We start from the raw sequence: 23463 nt of genomic DNA on the forward strand, positions 1-23463 counted from the left end.
ACTCCAGCCTGGGCAATAACAGCGAAACTCCGTCTCAAAGAAAACACAACAAAAAAGCCCTCAATCTTATTCCCTGCCACAGTTAGGGATACCTGAGGCTCAGCCATAGAGACGATAAATACAGGAGCCTGAATGTCCTCTGGACCCCATCAGTCATCTCTTTCCGCCTTCTGAGTTCCGTAAGTTTCTCAGTCAAAGAACAGAGGTAGGGGCATTTGCGGTTGCCATCCTCCCAAACGGGCCCACAAACTGGGGTTGCTGGTTGTGTGATGGCCCTCCTGCGCAAGGCAGAGAGGGGCAGTCCCGTTTCCAATGCCCTGCTTGTTTGCAGTGAGGATAGGGTCACTGAGGACCAGAATATGGCTGGGGAGGATTTGGGTATTTCCAACTGATTTGCCCTGGCTGATGATAGTGAGAGCAGATAGTGGGCTCCTTAGTGGCTGTTAGGCTCCATCCTGATGGCTGGCCTGGGGCCCTTGGGATAGGCAGAGAATTTGCAATGGCAGCAGCCATGTGGTGAACCTGCCACTTATCTCTTTCTTGATCTTTCCTATCCCATTCAGCCTGCGATATTTCCTTGTTTTTATCTTAACAAGGCTATCTAATTTTATCTTATTATTTAAAGACCTTGAAGGCCGTGTCCAGCAAAGTGGGGAATGGAATTTGTGGTTCTTGGTCTAGTGTTTGCAGTTTGTGTCTAATATCTGAAGAAGCCTGGCTAATAAAATGAAAAGTCAAAATGCTTAGGCCTTTTCAGCTCTTAGGGTCCATAACAGTATATTTTCTCATGGCTTCCGCCAACCTGGAGTAATATAGAGCTGGGTTTTCATTTGCCCCCTGTGTTACTTCTCTTAGTTTGGCATAGTTGACTGGTTTTATGGCAGTCTTCTTCATGCCTTCAATTAAACAAGTAATCATATGATTACAGCATTCCCTACTAGTGTTTCCCTCTTGGTAGCTCCATCTAGGATCAACATCAGGAACTGCCGTTCTCCCCAGGCCAGACTCCTGAGGGTTCTGGGCATGAACGTTGTCTGCCCATCATTGAGCTAGAGATCCGAGGTAGGACTTTTCCTCATGAGTACAACAGATGGTAAAGATCATATAAATGTCCTGCCAAGTGCTATTAAATAAAATGGTAAGTCCTCTCCATCTTTTTATGCAACAGGAAGGGTCTTGGCTAAAGGAGACAACCTTAGCTTCTAGCTGAGACAGGTCAGACACTGGGAAAGGAACATGGACTCTGATGGTTCCTACATCTCCATTTGCCATGTCTCAGAGCAGCAGAACCTTGTCTGGAGCTCAAGTGGGATCATAAGTGACCCACAACCTAGTATGTGAATGGGGACAAGGGTCCCTGAAAAGGAGGCGGAACTGGAAAATGACATCCAAGGTTGAGATGACAAGGAGGTGAGGGACAAGGAACAGATGGAGTAGGTACAGTTGAACATGAAGGTGACATGCACGGGGGTGGCCTCTTGGCTGGGTGCAGTGGCTCATGCCTATAATCCCAGCATTTTGGGAGGCTGGTTGGGGAAAGCAGAAGAGGATAAAGGAATGGTTATCTAGAATGTCAGAAGAGTCAGTGGGGCGAGATAATTTAGCCAAGCACATTCGACAGATTTGGCAGGGATTGGGATCCAGAGAGACAGTCATGAAATCCTGAACATAAAGAACTTCGGACCATTTACAGAAGTTACGACAGAAAAGGTCGAGCTGTAAAACAGTACTGGGGGCAAGGGTCCCATTCAGAGGCCTGAATTTCTGACCCAGAAGTTTGTAAAGCAGGCAAGACACATTGCATAGGAAAATTAAGCATTTAAGCATTTCTTTTTGAGACTTTGGGGGTCAAATTTGTTCCAGTATTTTATTTTTTTATCTTATTTTATCTTATTTTTTAGACGGAGTCTCGCTCTGTCGCCCAGGCTGGAGTGCAGTGACACGATCTCACCTCACTGCAACCTCCACCTCCTGGGTTCAAGCGATTCTCCTGCTTCAGCCTCCCAAGTAGCTGCGACTAAAGGCACCCGCCACCATGCCCAGCTAATTTCGTTTTGTTTTGTTTTGTTTTGTTTTAGTAGAAATGGGGTTTCACTGTGTTAGCCAGGATGGTCTCGATCTCCTGACCTCATGATCTACCCACCTTAGCCTCCCAAAGTGCTGGGATTACAGGTGTGAGCCACCACACCCGGTCCTCCAATGTTTTAGAATGCAGCCCAGAGGTGAGTCTGAGGGACTAGACAGGGTCTGTCCAATTGTGTGACAGGGAAACCAAGTTGCTTGGGGCTAGTTAAGCCACATTTTCACTTGGGGCATCCTACCACGAAAAATACTCTACTCACATCTGCTAAAGGACCCTGAGGTGCATTTTTCTAAAGGGGCGTCCTGCCTATTAGAAAAAACCTCCCAGATGGCGCCATTGCACTCCAGCCTGGGTGACAGAGTAAGACGCTGTGTCTAAATAAATAAATAAAATAGAAAAAAGAAAAAACCTCTACCGGCCGTTCGGGGCAACGGACTTTTCATCCCAGAGCCATGGCCAATTTGTCCGTAACCTTGTGGAGAAGACCCCGGCGCTGGTGAACGCTGTTGTGACTTACTCGAAGCCTCGATTGGCCACATTTTGGTACTACGCCAAGGTTGAGCTGGTTCCTCCCACCCCTGCTGAGATCCCTACAGCTGTTCAGAGCCTGAAGAAAATAGTCATTAGTGCTCAGACTGGTAGCTTCAAACAGCTCACAGTTAAGGAAGCTGTGCTGAATGGTTTGGTGGCCACTGAGGTGTTGATGTGGTTTTATGTTGGAGAGATCATAGGCAAGTGTGGCATCATTGACTATGATGTTTGAAGACCAATCTTTAACATCTGATTATATTTGATTTATTATTTGAGTGTTGTTGGACCATGTGTGATCAGAGTGCTATCTGAATAAAACAAGAAAATACAACAACAACAAAAAATAAAAAACCTCCCAGAGCTAGGGTGCCTTACCCTGGGATGACCACTAGGGTGGGCAGTCCCAGGTCAGTCCAGGCACGAATTAACTGCGTGCTTGGCCCAGGGTCTGAGGGGAAGAGGTTGAGGGAAGACTCACCGTTGCGGTGCTGTTTGGGATCACCTGCATTAAAACATCTGGAGCAGGACAGCCAGCTCTTCACAGGAGAATTTAGAGTGAGAAGGTCTAAGTCACTCAAAACGTGTGTGGATTTGCCCTAGATGAGCTGTCGCTGCTACCTGCACCACACATAAAGTTCTGGAACTCTTGACCAGAGAAGGATAGGAGAGAGTCTTTCTCCCTTCCAGGCAAGGCAGCCAGCTCTGTTGACCCCCTGGCGTTCAAGCAACACCATGCAGCAGCCCTGGCCAGATGCCATCAATTACCAGAGGGCTACTGGGAGCTGGTTGCTGGAAGGCTGAAAAAGGAAAGTGAATTTAGGTCCCTCTCCAGAGCAGGTAGTGGTGGTTAGGTACCTCTGAATGGGCACCTTTCAGTTTCTCTTTTTTTTTTTTTTTTTTTTTGAGATGGACTTTTGCTCTTGTTGCCCAGGATGGAGTGCAATGGTGAGATCTCGGCTCACTACAATCTCCGCCTCCCGGGTTCAAGTGATTCTCCTGCCTCAGCCTCCTGAGTAGCTGGGATTACAGGCATGCACCACCATGCCAGGCTAATTTTGTATTTTTAGTCAAGACGGGGTTTCTTCATGTTGGTCAGGTTGGTCTCGAACTCCTGACCTCAGGTGATCTGCCCGCCTCAGCCTCCCAGGACACCTTTCAGTTTCACCAGAGTGTATCCCCGGCCAGAGACCTTCAGTTGTCTCCACACACTTCCACACTGTCCACCAGGGATCTCGAGTAGGAAGGGAGAGGGGAGAGAGTCTCCTGTAGGGAGAGTCCCTATGTGGGCCACCAAAATGTCGTGGTAAATGGCTGCCTGAGGCCTTGGCATGCAGGTGGTAAAAGAATCTTCCAAGACAGTAATGAGTTTAGAAAGGCAGATTTATTAGAGAAAATGGAGAGAAAATGTTGCAAGGGAGCAACGGGCAAGACAGAAGAGGGAAGCCTGGGGCCGGGCGCAGTGGCTCACGGCTGTAATCTCAGCACTTTGGGAGGCCGAGGCGGGCAGATCACGAGGTCAGGAGATCGAGAACATCCTGGCTAACACAGTGAAACCCGGTCTCTACTAAAAATCCAAAAAAATTTGCCGAGCGTGGTGGCGGGCGCCTGTAGTCCCAGCTACTCAGGAGGCTGAGGCAGGAGAAAGGCGTGAACCCAGGAGGTGGTGCTTGCAGTGAGCCGAGATTGCGCCACTGCACTCCAGCCTGGGCAACATAGTGAGACTCCGTCTCAAAAAAAAAAAAAAAAAAAGAAGAGGGAAGCCTGTCTGCCAAGAAGCAAGAGGGAAGTTTTACAAGGTCATGCTGCTCAGGTTTAGTGCTTGCAGACATGATGCTTGCGTGCAAGTGAACCATTTGCAGCTGACCCCATTTCTCAGGACATTTGCTCCTGTTTACCCATTTCTGTTCCTGCCAGTTAAGCCCATTTTTCCATGTTCTCTTAACTCCTTAGGGCTCCACAGGAATCTCTTAAAACCACAAGAGGAAGCCAAGAGAATCAAAAGATCCTGAGCCACCTCCCAGGCAGGATGAGGTGAACTACCCATCTCCACACTTCTCACTTGGAGACAGCAAATGGCAGTGTGGGAAGCTGAATAAGGTCACCTAAACATGTCCATATCATAATCCCAGGAAACGAGGAGTAAATTACCTTACATGGCAAAAGGAACTTTGTAAATTAATCTCAAGATAAGGAGATTATCCTGAGTTATTCCAGTGGCCCCGAAATATAATCACAGGGGTACTTATAAGAGGAGGCAGAGGGGTCAGGCGTGGTGGCTCACACCTGTAATCCCAGCACTTTGGGAGGCTGAGGCGGGCAGATCATGAGGTCAGGAGTTCGAGACCAGCCTGACCAACATGGTGAAACCCCATCTCTACTAAAATTACAAAAATTAGCCAGGCGTGGTGGCACGCGCCTCTAATCCCAGCTACTCGGGAGGCTGAGGCAGGAGAATCGCTTGAAGTCGGGAGACAGAGGTTGCAGTGAGCCAAGATCATGCCACTGCACTCCAGCCTCGGGGACAGAGCAAGACTCCATCTTGAAAAAAAAAAGAAAAGAAAAAAAAAGGCAGAGGAAGATTTGACTTAGGAGAAGGCTGTGTGATCACTGAAACCCAGAACTTCCAAAAGAAACCAGCCTTGCTGATACCTTGATTTTAGCCTAGTAAAACCGAATTCAGACTCTGACCTTTAGGACTCTAAGATAATAAGTTTATGTTGTTTCATACCACTAAGTTCGCAGTAATATTACAACAGTAATAAGAAACTAACACAGGCCGGGCGCGGTGGCTCAAGCCTGTAATCCCAGCACTTTGGGAGGCCGAGATGGGTGGATCACGAGGTCAGGAGATCGAGACCATCCTGGCTAACATGGTGAAACCCCGTCTCTTCTAAAAAATACAAAAAAACTAGCCGGGCGAGGTGGCGGGTGCCTGTAGTCCCAGTTACTCGGGAGGCTGAGGCGGGAGAATGGCGTGAACCCGGGAGGCGGAGCTTGCTGTGAGCTGAGATCCGGCCACTGCACTCCAGCCTGGGCGACAGAGCGAGACTCCATCTCAAAAAAAAAAGAAAAAAAAAGAAACTAACACAGAAGAGAGCTTCCCTAGTTGGTACCACCACCGTGGAGTACCCAAGGATAGAAGGGGATGATGGTTCTCCATACCAGATCAAGAATGATTCAGTGAACCTAAGTCAGATCCTGACCTCTGCTGGAGCCCTCCCAGGCCTTCAAGTAAAAGCCACAGTCCTCACTGGTTCCCTTGTAAGACTCAAAGCCTCCTCCTCTACTCTGCTCACTCCTGACCACATTCTCCAGACAGAGCAAAGGGGCTTTTTTTGTTTTGATTGTTGGCTGAGATAGTCTTGTTCTGCCCCCTAGGCTGGAATGCAATGGCGCAGTCTTGGCTCACTGCAACTTCTGCCTCCCAGGTTCAAGCAATTCTCCTGCCTCAGCTTCCCAAGTAGGTGGGACTACTGGTGTGTGCCACCATGCCCAGCTGATTTTTGTATTTTCAGTGGAGACAGGGTTTCACCATGTTGGCCAGGCTGGTCTCAAACTCCTGACCTCAAGTGATCCACCCGCCTCGGCCTCCCAAAGTTTGGGATTACAGGCGTGAGCCACTGTGCCAGCTACAAAGGGGCTTTTGTTCCTTTGGCCCAGAGCAGGTGCTCTTCCCTGTTATCTGCATGGCTTTTCCCCTCACCTTCTGCAGTTCTTTTCAAACACAACCTTATGAGAGAGGGCCATCCCCCGCCATATTTATTTATTTATTGTGTGTCTGTCTCACCTTATCTCTTTTACATTTTGAACCATGTGAATGTAATACCTGGTCAAAACAGATTTTTTTTTTAAATTGTGCGTGTGAAAAACAGAAACAGGCCAGGCACGGTGGCTCATGCCTGTAATCCCAGCACTTGGGAGGCTGAGGCGAGCAGATCACGAGGTCAGAAGTTCGAGACCAGCCTGGCCAACATGGCCAAACCATGTCTCTACTAAAAATACAAAAATTAGCCGGGCGTGGTTGTGGGTGCCTGTAATCCCAGCTACTCGGGAGACTGAGGCAGGAGAATAGCTTGAACCAGGGAGGCGAGGCAGAGGTTGCAGTGAGCCAAGATCCTGCCATTGCACTCCAGCCTGGGTGACAAGAGCAAGACTCAGTCTCAAAAAAAAAAAAAAAAAAAAAAGTTAGCCCGGCATAGTGGCGTGTGCCTGTAATCCCAGCTACTTGGGGGGCTGACACCGGAGAACTGGTTGAATCCGGGAGGCGGACGTTGCAGTGAGCCGAGATCGCGCCACTGCACTCCAGCCTGGGCGACAGAGCAAGACTCCGTCTCAAAAAAAAAAAAAAAAGAGAGAGAAGAAAGGAAGGAAAGGAGGGAGGGAGGGAGGGAGGGAAGGAAGGAAAGAAGGAAGGAAGAAAAAAAAAAAAAACATGAACAAATGCGGCCTGACCGTTCTGTTTGTGGAGTGACTACACCTATGATGAGTACCTCCATGGACCACGCACCTGCCTTGAAACAAGGAGGCACAGCCCACAGGGCCTTCAGCTAGGGAGACAGGGAAAGGCGGGTGGACTGGGGAAGGTTCAAGCCTGGGGAAAGCACCGAAATCTGAACCACTCTTGGGCCCATCCTTCTCTCTCCCACATTCATACCTTTGCCTGCTCTCCCATAATTGTAAATTAATTCACCCACACATTCACTCACTCTCTCCCTCCCACTCTCAACAGGCAGCCCCAAGCTCGGGGGCCTCACGAAGTCTGGGTGGATGACCAAGCTCCTCCCTCGAGACTACATTTCCAAGACAGAGGAGGGAAGGGGTACGAACAGCGGACAAGCGCTGTAAGGCCGAGGAGGCCCGCAAGGGACCTTAGGGCCGGGCGAACACGCCTCCACGAAGATCTGGGTCAAAGAACTCCTCGACCCAGGAGGGACCCAGACTCAGATCAGCACCTGCGCAGTATGGCCTGAGGCGGGTACCGTCCCGCCTAGCGGGTCTACATTTCCCAGAGAACCGCGGGGCCAACGATGGCTCCCACTGACCCACTCGGGTGCGTGCCAGCTGTGCACGCAGTGGCCTCATATCCCAGTTCCCGGACCGAACCAAGCGGAAGGGCCGCAACTCCTGCCCCCGAAGCCGGGCCCCAGCGCGGCCGATCACCCTCACCTTCGGGTCGCAGTGCGAGCCGTCTGCTTTAGCTGGGCCTGGGGGGCTTCGGCCCTTCTCCATCGCCCCGCCTCACAGCGCAGTTCAGCGCAGTTTCCCGGAGGAGGCCGAGCCCAGGCTCAGTCTCGGCCGCGAAGGGGGAAGGTTGCCTGGCGACGGCCGGGCACCCAGGAGGCTGCGTCAGGCCCGCCCCTTGCGTCGCTCTCGGCTCGGCGCCCGGCGCCCCGGGGCCTGCCGGAAAACGTAGTTTGGCAACGAGGCTGCACCGTACGGAGTCCAGGCAGGGGCGCCAGAAACTGTTTCGGACCAAAGGCTGACTTTCTCGCCGCCTAATGTCTTTGTCTTACATCACCTTCCCTTCCTCCCTTTCCTGGGTATGTGTCACTATTTTCTTTTTCCCTGTTTGTCCCCTAGCCCGGAGAACAGGTTCCCTTCAGACTGCCAAACATAATTTCAAAACGGTTAAAAACATGACTCTCAGTGAGCATGTGTCAAAGATTTATTTATCGTACTGAGGGAACCAGCAAGATGATTCTAGGAAGATAGGAAAGAAAGAATGAACACTGGCCGGCCGCGGTGGCTCACACCTGTAATTCCAGCAATTTGGGAGGCCGAGGCAGGCGGATCACCCGAGGTCTGGAGTTCTAGACCAGTCTGGCCAACATGGTAAAACCCCATCTCTACTAAAAGTACAAAAATCAGCCGGGTGTGGTGGAGCAGCCTGTAGTCCCAGCTACTCGGGAGGCTGAGGCAGGAGAATCGCTGGAACCTGGGAGAGGGAGGTTGCAGTGAGCCGAGATTGCACCACTGCACTCCAGCCTGGGCGACAGAGTGAGACTGCCAAAAAAAAAAACAAAGAAAGAAAGTCGGTGGGGCGCGGTGGCTCACTCCTGTAATCCCAGCACTTTGGGAGGCCGAGGCGGGCGGATTACGAGGTCAAGAGATCGAGACCATCCTGGCCAACATGATGCCATCCCGTCTCTACTAAAAATAAAAAATTAGCTGGGTGTAGTGGTGCGCGCCCGTAGTCCCAGCTACTCGGGAGGCTGAGGCAGGAGAATCACTTGACCCCGGGAGGTGGAGTTGCAGTAAGCCGAGATCTGGCGACAGCGAGGCTCCGTCAAAAAACAAAACAAAAAAAAAAGAAATAAAAGCACGAAGTCGGACACAAAACTGCTTAGTGGGCTATAAAGCGATACAATGGGCAGAAAGCATTTGCAATCTATCAGCCTTTACAAGGTAGCATCTAACTGGACAGCATCTGGACTCCTAAGTTTTCCTAACAGTTCTACTTCTGATTCTCCCTCTCTTGGTGCTGTCATCTTTCTCTAGGTCTTTGAAAACTGTCAGTCCATCTTACTGTATCTCTAATATCTATCCCTTTTCTCCCTTCTTGTCTCTGTCCCTCTCCCTTCTTGTCTGCCTCGTGAGTCTGGATATCTGCATTTCTTGTCTCTGTGAACCCATTCTGCGTTTCTTTGTGTGTCTTTCATCTGCATCCCTTTCTGATCTGCCTCTCTCTTGCTAACTGTTCTGACACCAGTTTGCCCGGTCCTAACCCTCTGATCCACTCAGCCCTCTTATAACTTGGACCCGTGTTTCTATGTTTGTTCACTATTTTCACTCTCTCCTCGCGTCGAGTCTCCGGCACTCCCAGTCTGTGGGTCTGTCTCTGTCTCTCTTCCTCCCGCCTGTCCTTCGTCTCTCCTTGCCCTTGAGTCTCTGGTCTCTCTGTCTCTGTCTTTCCTCGCTGTTTCTATCGATCGGCATCTCTCTGACCCAGTACCCCTCCCCACCTCCTCATCCCACAAGTCCCATTGCATTTCCAACGCCCGCCACGTCTCCGGCTTGCCCAGGCGATGTCGGGTCGGGTCCCCAGGTTACCATGGAGACGTTCAGGGCCCGCCCCTCGCCCATGATCACAGAGGAACGTAATCGCGCCGCGCACGCACGTGCACACGAGGGACCCTGCCGACTACATCTCCCGGAAAGCATCGGGCCAAGCCTTTCTCCATTTTGCCGCCTAGGAAGTAGCAGAGGCCCCTTCCTGCAGGGAGTTGCCATGGAGACGCGGTGGGGCGCCAACGGCGTTCCAATGACGGCCGTGATTGGTGCAGGACCCTGCTAATCTCAGGAAGGCCCGTAGAGAATTGAGGAAAATGTGGTGGGGGGCATGCGCGATCTGGAAGGCGGTACTGCAGTCTGTTTTCCCCGAGAGGCTTGCGCATGTCGACGCACGGATTCGAGGCGGGGAGCATGGGAAGAAGCGGCCAGGAGCGTGACCTGATGATTGCGACCACCGCTAGGGGACGGGAGGAGAGGGTGTAGAAACCGAGGCGAGAGTAGGGGAAGGGCAAGGAGGCGCTCGAGCTGGTGCGCGGAGTATCCTGGGAGACGTAGTCCAGCGGGTGGGGAAGTCGAAGACTGCGCGTGCTCAGGAGCGCGGAGCGGCTCGCTGAGCGCCGAGGTGAGGGCGGGGATCCTCTTAACCGGGAGGGCTAGGGTGGGGACCGGGGTGGTGGCTGCAGACTCAGGGATTCCGGCTGCCCAGCGAGACCGGGAGCGCAGGGAAGGAATCCGGGCAGTCCTTACGGGAGCGCCCAGGGCTAGAGCGAGAGGCTTGTCAATCACTACTGGTTGCCACGACGACAGGCTTTGGGAGCCCCGCCCCCGGCTGCCTAGGCGTCTTCACGACCTACCTTGGCACGCTGGAGCGGAAGTTGCCGCCTGGACTTCTGGGAAGTGTATTTCGGAACCCTCCGTAGGTACCTACCATCTTGGCTATGACCCAAGTTTCTCCCAGGGTTTCAGGTTGACTTGGCACCTTGAAGAGTGGAGGCTTGGCCCCCAGGATCAGGCGACCCTCGAAATCAATGCCACCCACAGGGGGATGATTCTGCGGCGCCATCCCCTTCATAAACGCAGATTCCTTCACAAAGCCGCAGCTGCAGAAGGAACAGCGCCAGGAGGGAGGTCAGCCCCACTTGCAGATGCGGAAACAAGTTCTCAAAGGCACAGTGACCTGAAGATGGGCGGAATCAGAATCTCGGGACTTCCTTGGAGGCTCCTATTCCAGCGGTCTTGGAGCCTTTGCCGACCCCCACCCCCACCCCTTGCGAAGCTCCCCCATCCTCTTCCAACCCCACCTAAATCATGAAGCTGAGATGGGGCATTGTGTAGTGTGATGTTGGGCTCAGAAGATGAGACTGAGTAGGGAGAGAGGGTGCTGCCTTGGGGCTGAGCCATACAGGTGACTGCACAGGTTGACATGAAGGATTAAGTGGAGCGAGGCTTCCAGGCTGGGAGGGGAATGATGGTGAGGCCCAAGTGAGGAGCCAAATCTAAGTAAATGAGAGAGTAGAAGGTGAAGTGAGGGCTGGTGTTGGGTGGGGGGAGATGCCATCAGTGATGCTGATGCCCAGGCTGTAGGTGTATAGATGCCATCCACCTGGTAAAAGAGAGAGCTGCAGCGCAGGAATGAGGTTGCACATGTAGAAGAAGGGAAGGATACAGGGGAGAGAAGTGTCTTCTAGACCTAAAAAACAGCCTGTGGGCAAGCATGGTGGAACAAACCTGTAAGGCCCAGCACTTTGGGAGGTCAGGGCAAGAGGATCATCTGCTTGAGCCCAGGAGTTCAAGAACAGCCTGGCCAACATAGTAAGATCCCATCCCTACAGAAAAATTAAGAAATTAGCCGGATGTCGTGGCACACACCTGTTGTCTCAGCTACTTGGGAGGCTGAGGTGGGATGATCTCTGGAGCCTGGGAGGTCAAGGCTGCAGTGACGCATGATCTCACCACAGCACTTCAGCCTGGGCCACAGAGTGACACCCTGTCACAAAGGAAAAAAAAAAAAAAAAAGCCTGTGTTTGGAGCAGGGAGACTATCAGAGACTTTGCACAGGCCCAAGTGGAGAGAAGACCAGGGATACAGGTGGCTAAGGGAGGGCTTCCAGCTGCGTAAGTCTGTGGGGTGTGAATGGCCTTTCTTTGCTTCTTTCCTCATCTGTCTTCCACATGGGGTAGGTCTGAGGATCAAACAGTACAGGATAGACTAGGTAGTGAAGCATTCACTGTCTACTCCTGTTGCAACAGCCTCATCCTATTTCTTCACCAGGGGCAGACACTGGCCTCAGATACCTGACCTGGTACCCTCTATGAGGCCTGCGGTGCTGGGCTCCCCAGACCGAGCACCCCCAGAAGAGGAGGGGCCTGTCATGGTGAAGCTAGAGGACTCTGAGGAGGAGGGTGAGGCTGCCCTATGGGACCCAGGCCCTGAAGCTGCACGCCTGCGTTTCCGGTGCTTCCGCTATGAGGAGGCCACAGGGCCCCAAGAGGCCCTGGCCCAGCTCCGAGAGCTGTGTCGCCAGTGGCTGCGTCCAGAGGTACGCTCCAAGGAGCAAATGCTGGAGCTGTTGGTGCTGGAGCAGTTCCTGGGCGCACTGCCCCCTGAGATCCAGGCCCGTATGCAGGGGCAGCGGCCAGGCAGCCCCGAGGAGGCTGCTGCCCTAGTAGATGGGCTGCGCCGGGAGCCGGGCGAACCCCGGAGATGGGTGAGTGAGTGACCATGAATGGGGTTCAGGACTGGAGCATCATCCAGCTCTGCCTCACCCTGGGTAGCACCATGCTTTGCCAGACACACATTCTCCCTTGTGGTACAGAAGTGGCCACCTGCAACAGAGACCCTGTGCAAGGCTGCCCAGGGCAAAGGGATTCCAGGGCCAGACTCTGCAGCCCATTCCTGCATCACCTGCAGTCACATGGACATAGGAGCTGCAGGCTGGGGGGATATGGGGAAAGTACTGCAAGGCTCTGAGTGTCACAGCAGGGGAGGGACTGCAGGTGGTCCCTTCGTTCTTTGCTCAGGGACTAGGGGAGGTGGGTCCTTGGAGGACCTAGTCAGTAGGTATTTACAAGGCGGGCCCCTGGGATCCTACAGTGAGATTTGCGGCCAGCCTTACTCTCTGGTAGGACCTCTGATGGTGAGGGCACCTCCCCAGGTCACAGTCCAGGTGCAGGGCCAGGAGGTCCTATCAGAGAAGATGGAGCCCTCCAGTTTCCAGCCCCTACCTCAAACTGAGCCTCCAACTCCAGAGCCTGTGCCCAAGACACCTCCTAGGACTATGCAGGAAGCACCACTGGGCCTGCAGGTGAAAGAGGAACCAGAGGTTACAGAGGACTCAGGTGAGAGCATGCAGTGTGGGCAGCACCTAAGGTCTGGTTGGGTGGGCCAGGGAGCCTGGCCTGAGCAGTCAGTCTGAAGTCCACTGGGCCAGGTTTGTCATAAATGGAATGGTTTCCATGTGCCAGTAGCCTCCACATTCCACCCAGTAATGTCTCCCCTCCACTGCAGCCAGCACTGTCACCACCCCTCACAAACCAAGCCTGACTGCCACAGCCCTGTACCCATGAACCCCCTGGCATGCAGCAGGCTGTTGGGGTTTCCCAGCACTGATGGCATGTGGTGTTCAGTCCCCAAGGAGATCCGTTAGGCAATATCTGCTTTTCACTGGGGAACAGACAGCAGGCCTTGGTATAATTAGGAGCTGCTGAGGGATGACCTCGTAGTGTTGGGGGTATGACCCCTTTCACCTCCCAGGCAGGGCACCTGAACTAGCTGCTCACACCCTGCCATTCCTGTGTGGACCCCTGTACAATACCTCTGATCCCCGCTGACCATCTTGCCGCATGGTTCACGTAAGGCTACAGGGGCACAGACCTAAGCCCATCTCATCCCACTGCAGCTCAACCCCTGGCCTTCCAGGGTACTCTGCTTCACCCAGCCCCTAAGCTGGGCCCTCAGCTACCCTGCACTGCCCTCCCCAACCCAAGCCCACAACCAGGAATCCCACCTCTCTGCATCCCAGCACCTGGCACACCACTAAGAAGGGCAGTGGGGTGGAAACTCGCTCAGGCTGCCTGATCTCAGTTTTCCTCTCTAGATTTCCTGGAGTCTGGGCCTCTAGCTGCCACCCAGGAGTCTGTACCCACCCTCCTGCCTGAGGAGGCCCAGGTAAGTCCTGCCCAGGTCCATGTTCTCCTCCTTTCCCCGGGGGTTGCTCCCTGAGCCCAGCCAGGCACAGATGAGCAGTGACCACTGTGATTTCAGGGATGTGGGACAGTGCTGGACCAGGACTTTCCCCACAGTAACACTGGGCCTGAGGGTCCCCCATGGAGGGAGCACCCCAGGGCCCTGTGGCATGAGGAAGCTGGGGACATCTTCTCCCCAGGTAAGTGAGATGGGGTGTGGTGGGACTAGGCCCTCTGCATGGACAGCACGATCTCCGCTGACCCCACTCCTCGCCCTATGCAGGCAGCCCTCTCACTCCAGTATCTCCAAGTTTCCCCGTTCCCTAGATCATCCCATGTAAGGTTCAACCTCCTCTAGCATCTTCTGTCCTCAAAAAAAGCCACCCACCACTACCACTGATCGCACAGTCCCTCTACTTTCTAGAAACTCCCCACCCCAGTAAAATCTTTTGCAAGTAGGGCCTGTATTCCCCGTACCCATATTCTCTCCCAGTCCTGGTATCTTGGATGGCCTCCTGGGCTTGCATCCTGCTGATCAGGCATCAGGACAGGTAGGGTTGGGACCTGACAAGGACAGCAGGTTAGTAGACAGAGCAGGTGGGCAGGAGGGACCTTGACACAGGATAGGAATCCTGCCCAATCATGCGGGCATTACAGGCCAGAGGCCCCCTGCCATCTACCTCTTAGCCACCACCTTTGTCTGGCATCATCCAGGTTCCCCCACAGCCCATCTTCTGTTCTGTTCCTTCCTGTTCCTGAGACCCAGGGTCTCCTCTTTGTTAGTTCACACCTTTGTTTTGGTGGAGCTTTCTGGGTGTTCTGGTGTGGGAGATAAAATTCTGAGATGTCCCATATCTGAAACACATCGTCTAACCCTCAACATTAGATTGAAGTTTGGCTGGAAGAATTCTTTTTATTAATACAGTCACAAACCTTTTTGATTACTATTGTCGGTGAGCCTTTTCAGTTTGAAATTCACATCTCTCAGTTCTGAGAAACTGCCTTGAAATGTTTATTTCCTTCCATTCTATTGCCCTGTTCCCTGTTTCTGGGATGCCTGTTACTTGGTGTTGGCCTCTAGGATTAATCCTTTTATGTTCTTTTCACTCCAATTTTCCATTCCTTCGTCTTTCTACTCTATTTCCCAGGAAATTTCCTCACTTGTATCTTTCAGACCTTAACATTTTCATTTCTGGTAGCCTTTTTTTTTTTTTTTTAGGGTCTACTCTTTCACACAGACTAGAGCACAGTGGTGCCATCATAACTCACCGTAACCTCGAACTCCTGGGTTCAAGTGATCCTCTTGCCTCAGCCTCCCAAGTAGCTGGGACTGCAGGCATGTGTCACTGTACTTGCCTCATTTTTAATTTTTTAATTTTTTTGTAGAAACAGGTTCTCACTATGTTTCCAGGGCTGGTCTTAAATTCCTGGCCTCAAGTGATTGTCTCACCTCAGCCTCCCAGAGTGCTGGGATTACAGGCATGAGCTACTTCATCTGGCCTCTTCTAGCATACTTTTAATTTCCAAGAGTGTTTTCATTCTCTGAATGTTCATCTTTTTAGCTGCCTCCTGTTCTTTCACTTGTAATGTGTATCCTTATTTCTCTGAGAACAGCAGTAACTTTTTTAAAAAACAGTGTGGTCTCTATTCTTTCCTAGTTGTTGGCTTATATGCAAGAGAGGGGCACCACAAATCTGGCTGACAGCTCTGAGCAGGTAGATGTGGGGATTACTGGCTAGAAGGGACATGGGGGAACCCAACTCCCCAAGGAGACCCTTTTCTTAGGGAATGTGAGCAAACAGCTTGAGTATGAGTGCATACTGCAAACAGACCCATAGGGCAATGTGGCTAGGCCAGTTTGGGGGCACTCTCCACTGTAAGCATGTTTCATTCCATCGTCTGAATCCTACAGGAAGGTACCTTCAGCCTCCTGTCAGCATCCTTGGGAGAGAGATTGACATCTCAGCGTCCAATGGGACTGTTTACCTAACAACCCTGACTTTCTCAGTATGGTTTCTCACCCTTAACATAGCCTTCTGCCAGGATGGGAGAAGAAATCCAGAAGTCAATCATGGCAGTACATACTGTTGGCTCAGAATTCTGTGCGGACAGAGCCCACAGCAGCAGCCCTGCCCAGCATCTGCTTCTGAAACAGCCTCTCCAGCCTGGCTGGTGCCCTGCGCATTCACCTACATGGCCAGAGGTACCAGGTGCCTCCAACTCCTGAGTTTGTAGAATCTTCTTAGCCAGGTGCAGTCTCTCATGCCTGTACTCCCAGCACTTTGGGAGGCCGAGGCAGGTGGATTGTTTGAGTCCAAGAGTTCAAGACCATCCTGGGCAACATGGCAAAACCCCATCTCTACTAAAAAATAATACAAAAAACTAGCTTGGCATGGTGGCGCGTACCTGTAGCCCCAGCTACTTGGGAGGCTGAGGTGGAAGAATCACCCAAGCCAGGGAAGTCAAGGCTGCAGTGAACTGAGATCGTGCCACTGCACACCAGTCTGGGCAATGGGGGTGAGACCCAGTCTCAAAAAAAGAAAAGGAATCTTGGGAATAAAACTGTGCCTTTTCTTTGCAGCAAGAGAGGTTTATCTATTTATTTATGAAATGGAGTCTTGCTTTATTTAAAGAAACGGGGTTTTGCTATTTTGCCCAGGCTGTTCTCAAACTCCTGAGCTCAAGTGATCCTCCTGCTTCAGCTTTCCAAGTAGCTGCGATTACAGGTTTAAGCCACCACACCTGGCTCAGAGAGGTCTTTTTTATGTCGTCTTCAGAACATTCTGAATAGCTAATACATTCATATGTTAGGATTTCAAAAGGCACAAGACAGTATACAGTGGAATGCCCCTTCCTTGCCTGTGCCACACAGTCCTACTCTCCAGCAGCCAACATTGCTTGTTTCTTATGTGTCTTTCTAAAAAGATTCTGTGCATACAGAAGCAAAGACATTTACAGACACAGATTCATTCCTTTTTTTTAAGATGGAGTTTCGCTCTTGCTGCCCAGGCTGGAGTGCAGTGGCACAATCTCGGCTCACCGCAACCTCTGCCTCCCAGTTCAAGCAATTCTCCTGCCTTAGCCTCCCAAGTAGCTGGGATTACAGTCATGCACCACCACACCTGGCTACTTTTGTATTTTTTTCAATAGAGACGGGGTTTCTCCATGTTGGTCAGGCTGGTCTCGAACTCCCGACCTCAGGCGATCCACCCACCTTGGCCTCCCAAAGTGCTGGGATCACAGGCATGAGCCACTGCGCCTGGCCCATTCCTCTTCTTTTTTTTTTTTTTTTTTTTTGAGTCTCCCTCTGTCGCCCAGGCTGGAGTGCAGTGGCGCCATCTGGGCCCACTGCAAGCTCCGCCTCCCGGGTTCACGCCATTCTCCCGCCTCAGCCTCCCGTGTAGCTGGGACTACAGGCGCCAGCCACCCAGCTAATTTTTTGTATTTTTAGTAGAGACGGGATTTCACGTGTCAGCCAGGATGGTTTCCATCTCCTGACCTCGTGATCCGCCCGCCTCCGCCTCCCAAAGTGCTGGGATTACAGGTGTAAGCCACCGCGCCCAGCCCCATTCCTCTTCTATAAAACATACATGGGCTGGGCGCAGTGACTCACACCTGTAATCTTTAGTACAAGGAGGAGCACAACTGTTGAAGAAGTACCTAAAAATGGAATTACTTGATCAAAGTGTGGGATATTTGCTGTTCTGATGGATTTTGCCACACTGTCTTCCCATTTATGCTCACCAGCAATACATAGGAACACTTGGGTCCCTGCAGTCAGGGTGTGGAAATGGCAGATGATTTCAGCCCTAGGGTGCATTTTTCTTACTAGGAGAAGATGGAGTATATTTTATGGGATATAAGCATTACTTACATTTCCTGTCTTGTTCACATCCTTTGCCCGTGTGTCTATGAGGTTATTGATCTTTCTTATTGATTTATTGTAGCTGTTTACTCAGGAGGTTAGTTAGCCCTTTGCCTGTGGAGAGTTTATTAGTTTGCCATTTGCCCTTTTTTTAATTTAATTTTTTTTATTTTTTAGCCATTTGTCTTTTGACTCTGATATGGTTTTTGCTGATTTCCTTTGATGTATTCTAATTATCTGACTTTTCTTTGGCGGCTTATGGATTTTCTCTCACCCACTAAAAGCCCTCACTGCTCTCTCAGTCTTCTTAATTTAACCTCCTCCAGGTTTTCCACCCTCTCCAGGCCCTGATTCTCAGTTGCAGTTGCTGATACCTCGTCCTTCTACCAGCATCAGACGCTAGAGTGCTCACAGTGTGGCTGGGACCGACTTCTTTCCTCTGTAGACACCCACCCCTGTGTTGATCACTAGCAGGCCCTGGGTTCTGTGTGCCATGTGTATGCCCCAGAGCCCTTGCTCAGGTTTCCCCACAGCCTGCACGAAATCTGTGTTCCTCAGATGCCCCCACAGACATCACAAGCAAGGCACATCCAAACCCTAGACCACCATCCAGGAGCCCGCACCCTCTTACTGTTGTTGGCTCTACCTCCAGCCTTCGAGACCCACTCACTTCCCTGCATTTGCAGAGACCATCATTTTCCACCTAGACAGTGCCCCCACGCTTGCCCTACAGCCCTTCCAAAAATGATTTTTTCCAACTTAAATCAGACCTGGAAAGCTTTTTCACAAAGCCCAGTCTTCCTCCTTGCACTGGGTTCTGTCTCATTATCACCTCATCAGGGAAGGCTACAGATGGAATCCCTACCCCTGCCTTTGTCACCTCCGTCTGCCTCATTGGTCAGTTTCAGGTCCCTGTAGTTCACACTGTGTCCCCAGGGCTGACGTGGGTCCGGGCACGGTGGGCATTTTGTCATGAATGAATGGTCCCCTTGTGCACACAGGGTTTGCGCTGCAGCTGAACAGCGTCTCCGCAGGTCCAGGTAGTGTAAGCCCTCACCTCCACGTCCCCTGGGACCTTGGCATGGCTGGCCTTTCGGGCCAGATCCAATCACCCTCCCGCGAAGGTGGCTTTGCGCATGGGCTTGTGCTCCCCAGCGATCTGAGGAGTGAGCAGGACCCCACGGAGGAGGATCCCTGCCGTGGTGTGGGCCCTGCCCTGGTCACCACCCGCTGGCGCTCCCCCAGGGGCCGGAGCCGGGGCCGCCCCAGCACTGGGGGTGGGGTGGTTAGGGGCGGCCGTTGCGACGTGTGTGGTAAGGTGTTCAGCCAACGCAGCAACCTGCTGAGGCACCAGAAGATCCACACGGGTGAGCGACCATTCGTGTGCAGCGAGTGCGGCCGCAGCTTCAGCCGCAGCTCGCACCTGCTGCGCCACCAGCTTACGCACACCGAGGAGCGGCCGTTCGTGTGCGGCGACTGTGGCCAGGGGTTCGTGCGCAGCGCGCGCCTGGAAGAGCATCGGAGAGTGCACACGGGCGAACAGCCTTTCCGTTGCGCTGAGTGCGGCCAGAGCTTCCGGCAGCGCTCCAACTTGCTGCAGCACCAGCGGATCCACGGCGATCCTCCGGGCCCTGGCGCTACGCCCTCGGCCCCTCCTGGTGCGCCCGAGCCTCCCGGCCCCTTTCCGTGCAGCGAGTGCCGCGAGAGCTTCGCGCGGCGCTCCGTGCTACTGGAGCACCAGGCAGTACACACGGGCGATAAGTCCTTCGGCTGCGTCGAGTGCGGCGAGCGCTTCGGCCGCCGCTCAGTGCTGCTGCAGCACCGGCGCGTGCACAGTGGCGAGCGGCCGTTCGCCTGTGCCGAGTGCGGCCAGAGCTTCCGGCAGCGCTCCAACCTCACGCAGCACAGGCGCATCCACACCGGGGAGCGACCCTTCGCCTGCGCCGAGTGTGGCAAGGCCTTCCGCCAGCGGCCCACGCTCACGCAGCACCTCCGTGTACACACAGGCGAGAAACCCTTTGCCTGCCCCGAGTGTGGCCAGCGCTTCAGCCAGCGCCTCAAGCTCACGCGTCATCAGAGGACACACACGGGCGAGAAGCCCTACCACTGCGGCGAGTGCGGCCTGGGCTTCACGCAGGTCTCGCGGCTCACAGAGCACCAGCGCATCCACACGGGCGAACGGCCCTTCGCCTGCCCCGAGTGCGGCCAGAGCTTTCGGCAGCACGCCAACCTCACCCAACACCGGCGCATCCACACGGGCGAACGGCCCTATGCATGCCCTGAGTGTGGCAAGGCCTTCCGCCAGCGGCCCACACTCACGCAGCATCTGCGCACCCACCGACGAGAGAAGCCCTTCGCCTGCCAGGACTGTGGCCGCCGCTTCCACCAGAGCACCAAGCTCATTCAGCACCAGCGCATCCACAGCGCCGAGTAGCTCCAGTCGGGACGCAGTCTCCGCCCTGGTCAGAACACCTACCTCACCTGGTTGTTGTGAGGCTGGCGATTACATAAGTATAAGCAGGTCCGCCCAGGGCTTGGCCACTGTAGGTGTCCAATAAACAGTAGATGGAAACTGGGTCTCCACCCACTCAGTGCCTCCCCACCTGTGCGTCCTTCACTCCTCACCCTCCAACCCCCACAGTGCTGGGCTGGTGTGCTCCCTCTGCAACCACATGGTTCCTGTGCGAGTTCCCCTCCACAACACCCCTCTTCACCCTGACAGAGGTGGCTCCTAGCATCGCCTACCCCGCGTGTGGGACCGCCGCTATACCAAGCTTCCGGTTTACACTGAGGGAATAGACCAGCAGCAGGTGGGGCAGAACTGCCCTGGGCAGTCCAGCCTCAGCTCTCCCTGGGCAATGGACCTCGGTTTCCCAAACCCAGAGAGGAATGTTCTCTGTGAGCATCTACCAGGAGTCCATATGTGTGTAGCATGGTGCCATGCCTGATCAATCAGGGTCAAGAGACAGAGCACAGCTAACTAGGTGTTAGGTGACTAATGGGGGACTGAGAAGGTTAAGTCAATCTAGCTTAGAAATGGGAAAGTTCCTGCCGGAAGCAGCTAGACCCTTAGGCCTAGAGGAACAAAGGGAAGCATTGCAACTTACAAGCTCCAGTGAGTTTCCCATGGAGCTGAAACTCAGTCCCCTGAGAAGGGGGCACTGCTGAGCCGGTCCTGGGGTCTCTTAGCTGGCAGGAAAGCCCTCTGGGCCTGAGGGGGTACTGTTCAGCTGGTCTGGAGGTCTCTGTTCTCAGGAGGGTGCCCCAAAGGCCTAGGAGACTCCTGAGGAGGGGGCACTGGTGTGGGTGTCTCCAAGGGGCCCAGTGAGCCTGTTTCTGGGAGGTATGTAAAAACTGTTGCTCCTGGAAGGACCTGCTGTTGCCAGGGGGAAGAGATGCTGCTGCCCTAGTCTTTTCTCCCTTTCCAACCCCTGTTCCGGCCTGCCCCTAACACAGCTGCAGGTGAAGAGGGGTGTTTGTAGTCTCTGCCCTGCACAGTGATGCCTAGGTGGGCAGATCTGGAGCCCAGCCCTTGTCTGGCAATGACATCCCATAGGATTTTCCCTTGACACTGAGACCAGGGCCTCCAAGGGTTGGGAGAACACTCAATCCTCAGAGAGGTTACCAGCCTCCTGAGCCCACCAGTCCTCCTTGCTCCAAGTGAGCGCTGATGATTCCCATGATACTACCTCTCCCACCCTAGCTCAGCTGTCCAGTCACCCTTACCCTAACAGCACCCTACTCCCTGAAGTGGTCATGAGCAGCCAAGGCTTTCTACCTATATCCACCTATCAGTGGGAGTACCTGCTGAAGAGCTGTACTCACGGGGAGATTCAGCATCTCACCCTTAGTACAAGAGGAACAAAGGGAACCAGTGGGATCACAGCACTTCGTACAGCTGGGAGCCAAGGATCCAACTTGGATCTGCCAACGCCCAGGTTTGTGGGTGGTACTGTGCCTAAACTTGATGCCTGAAACCTGCATGCTCCCCTCCACACCCTGTCATGGCTGTCCCCTGGGCCATGGGCCAAGCCAACCCCAGGAGAGGACCCAGACAGGCCAGATTCTCCCTAGCCAACCAAGATCATGCGATCCAGCAGGAGCAAACTGACACCTGGTGATCCAGATTCTGCCTCAGGATGTCTTTGTAAAACTCCTTTACACCTAGGAAACCATTTCCTGGTTTTAAAACTGGAGGATTTTACCTGGAAATTCAGATTTTTCGGGACTTTCCTGTTCTCATGTTTACAAGCAGCAGGTGATGAGGGTGTAGGACCCTGCAGATGGATCCCCAACCAGTCTGAGAAGCAAAGACTGCAGGCCCTGGGCCAGTTTTCCTGCCCTGTGGTGATCATTCCCATCACTAGAGCTGAAGACTTCTCCCACCCTGGCCCCAGGCACATTGGAAGGATTCAGTCAGGAGTAGATCCAGCAGCAAAGCAGTGGAAACGCAGCTTAGGTGAAAGTGGACAGACGCTGAGAGCGCAAGTTCAGCATACTGCAGGCTTCAGGGCAGCATCTCCAGGACCCAGTGCCATTGACTATTTTGCCCTAGCCATCTTCCCTTTCCATCCCATTGTCCAGGTCCTTCACACAGCCCCTTTCCCCCACCCCTCCAATGGATGACTTGGGTGCAGGTAACACAGGGTGAAAGGCAGTTTCAAAGAAGTGACCTGTGTGCAGCAGGGTACAGCTTGAGCTTTAAACCCCACTGAAGGTCTCGCTCTGGGCACGTGTCAGGCTAGTCTTGGCCTGGGCATTTCCAGTAACAGAGACTTGAAGTTTGTGTGTCCAAGCTTCTTTCGGGGTGCAGCCGGACTTCCCCCTGCTGCTTCAAGTCACCCTAACCCCCAAGACTAAGGGCCTGGCCTCGGGGGAAGCAGACAAGCCAGCCTTGGCCAGAGGCCACTCCTGGGGGAGGATCTGCAGAATCAGAGGAGTGGCGCCTGGGGGCCTCCGCAGGGAAAGGCCACCACACCACGCGCTCACGGGGCCGGTAGTTTCCGTGGTGACGGCCGGAAGTCGCAGACCCGCAGAGTTCTGTTTCCTCCCGCCCTCCGAGGCACGCTGAGCTGAGATTGGATGGGAAGTTGACCCCGCCTCCATCCCTTTTTCCAGCTAGCAGGGGAAGCGCAGAGACTCCAGTGCGTCTCCGCTGGCACTCGGGGCCCATGCCAATAGCGCCCACGCTCCGCCCGCACGTCACGTTCCCCAAGTGTCCACCCCGACAGGTCTTCCCCTACACCACTGTAACCCTCCACAGTGCTTACCACTCTCTGGCACAATACATGTTTTGTTAGTTTACCTCAATCAGAATCTCCAAGAACGGGGATCTTTGGGTTTGCGATAGGACAGTGAGGGTGCTCGACCTCGCACCCTCTGGGTAACGCCTCTAGTCTCACTCAGGGTCTTGCCGCGATCACCCTGCCTTGTCTGTGACCTATGGGGTCAAAGGCAGGCCGTGTGGGTGGCGGCAGCAGCGGAGACGACCACCCCCACCGCGCTCTGCACATACACAACACAGGATGAAGTGACCGCGAGCAAAGTGGCCCATGTCTGCCCCACTAAAAGATGGCGGCTACCCCGCTTCCTGCCCGGCCCCGCGAGAGTCGCCGGAAATGACCCGCAGGGCCGCCGAAGCGTCATCTCCATGAACGGAAATACCCGAGTCCAGCCGAAGGAGGCCGAACCCCACACTCCATCGCTGAGCAACGCGGGTTTGCGGCGGCTGCGCAGGCGCACAACGCAGGCCGGGCGGGAAGAGCCAAAGCGGGCAGGCGGCGGAAATA

The 23463-nt window shown here is 53.6% G+C and overlaps 1 protein-coding gene and 1 pseudogene across 1 annotated transcript; both read left to right on the forward strand.

Moving 5' to 3' along the window:
* Positions 1–1449: 1449 nt before the first annotated feature.
* LOC105531210 lies at positions 1450–2846 on the forward strand (annotated as a pseudogene).
* A 6695-nt stretch (positions 2847–9541) lies between these two features.
* On the forward strand, positions 9542–20257 carry MZF1 (myeloid zinc finger 1). The gene is made up of 7 exons (XM_011969059.1): positions 9542–10247; positions 10584–10753; positions 11897–12332; positions 12780–12963; positions 13722–13792; positions 13889–14009; positions 18676–20257. The coding sequence occupies exons 2-7, from the start codon at positions 10671–10673 to the stop codon at positions 20106–20108; spliced, it is 2328 nt and encodes a 775-aa protein (XP_011824449.1). The 5' UTR covers positions 9542–10247; positions 10584–10670; the 3' UTR covers positions 20109–20257.
* The last annotated feature ends 3206 nt before the right edge of the window (positions 20258–23463 follow it).

The sequence above is a fragment of the Mandrillus leucophaeus genome, unplaced genomic scaffold, assembly GCF_000951045.1.
Source record: "Mandrillus leucophaeus isolate KB7577 unplaced genomic scaffold, Mleu.le_1.0 Scaffold870, whole genome shotgun sequence".
Taxonomy (NCBI): domain Eukaryota; kingdom Metazoa; phylum Chordata; class Mammalia; order Primates; family Cercopithecidae; genus Mandrillus; species Mandrillus leucophaeus.

Excerpts from the sequence above, each read along its gene's own strand:
- MZF1 (XM_011969059.1), top strand. The coding sequence starts at position 10,671 with ATGATTCTGCGGCGCCATCCCCTTCATAAACGCAGATTCCTTCACAAA. Across the intron at positions 12,964-13,721 it reads AGAGGTTACAGAGGACTCAG|ATTTCCTGGAGTCTGGGCCT; the intron begins GTGAGAGCATGC and ends TTTCCTCTCTAG. Across the intron at positions 14,010-18,675 it reads TGGGGACATCTTCTCCCCAG|GGTTTGCGCTGCAGCTGAAC; the intron begins GTAAGTGAGATG and ends TTGTGCACACAG.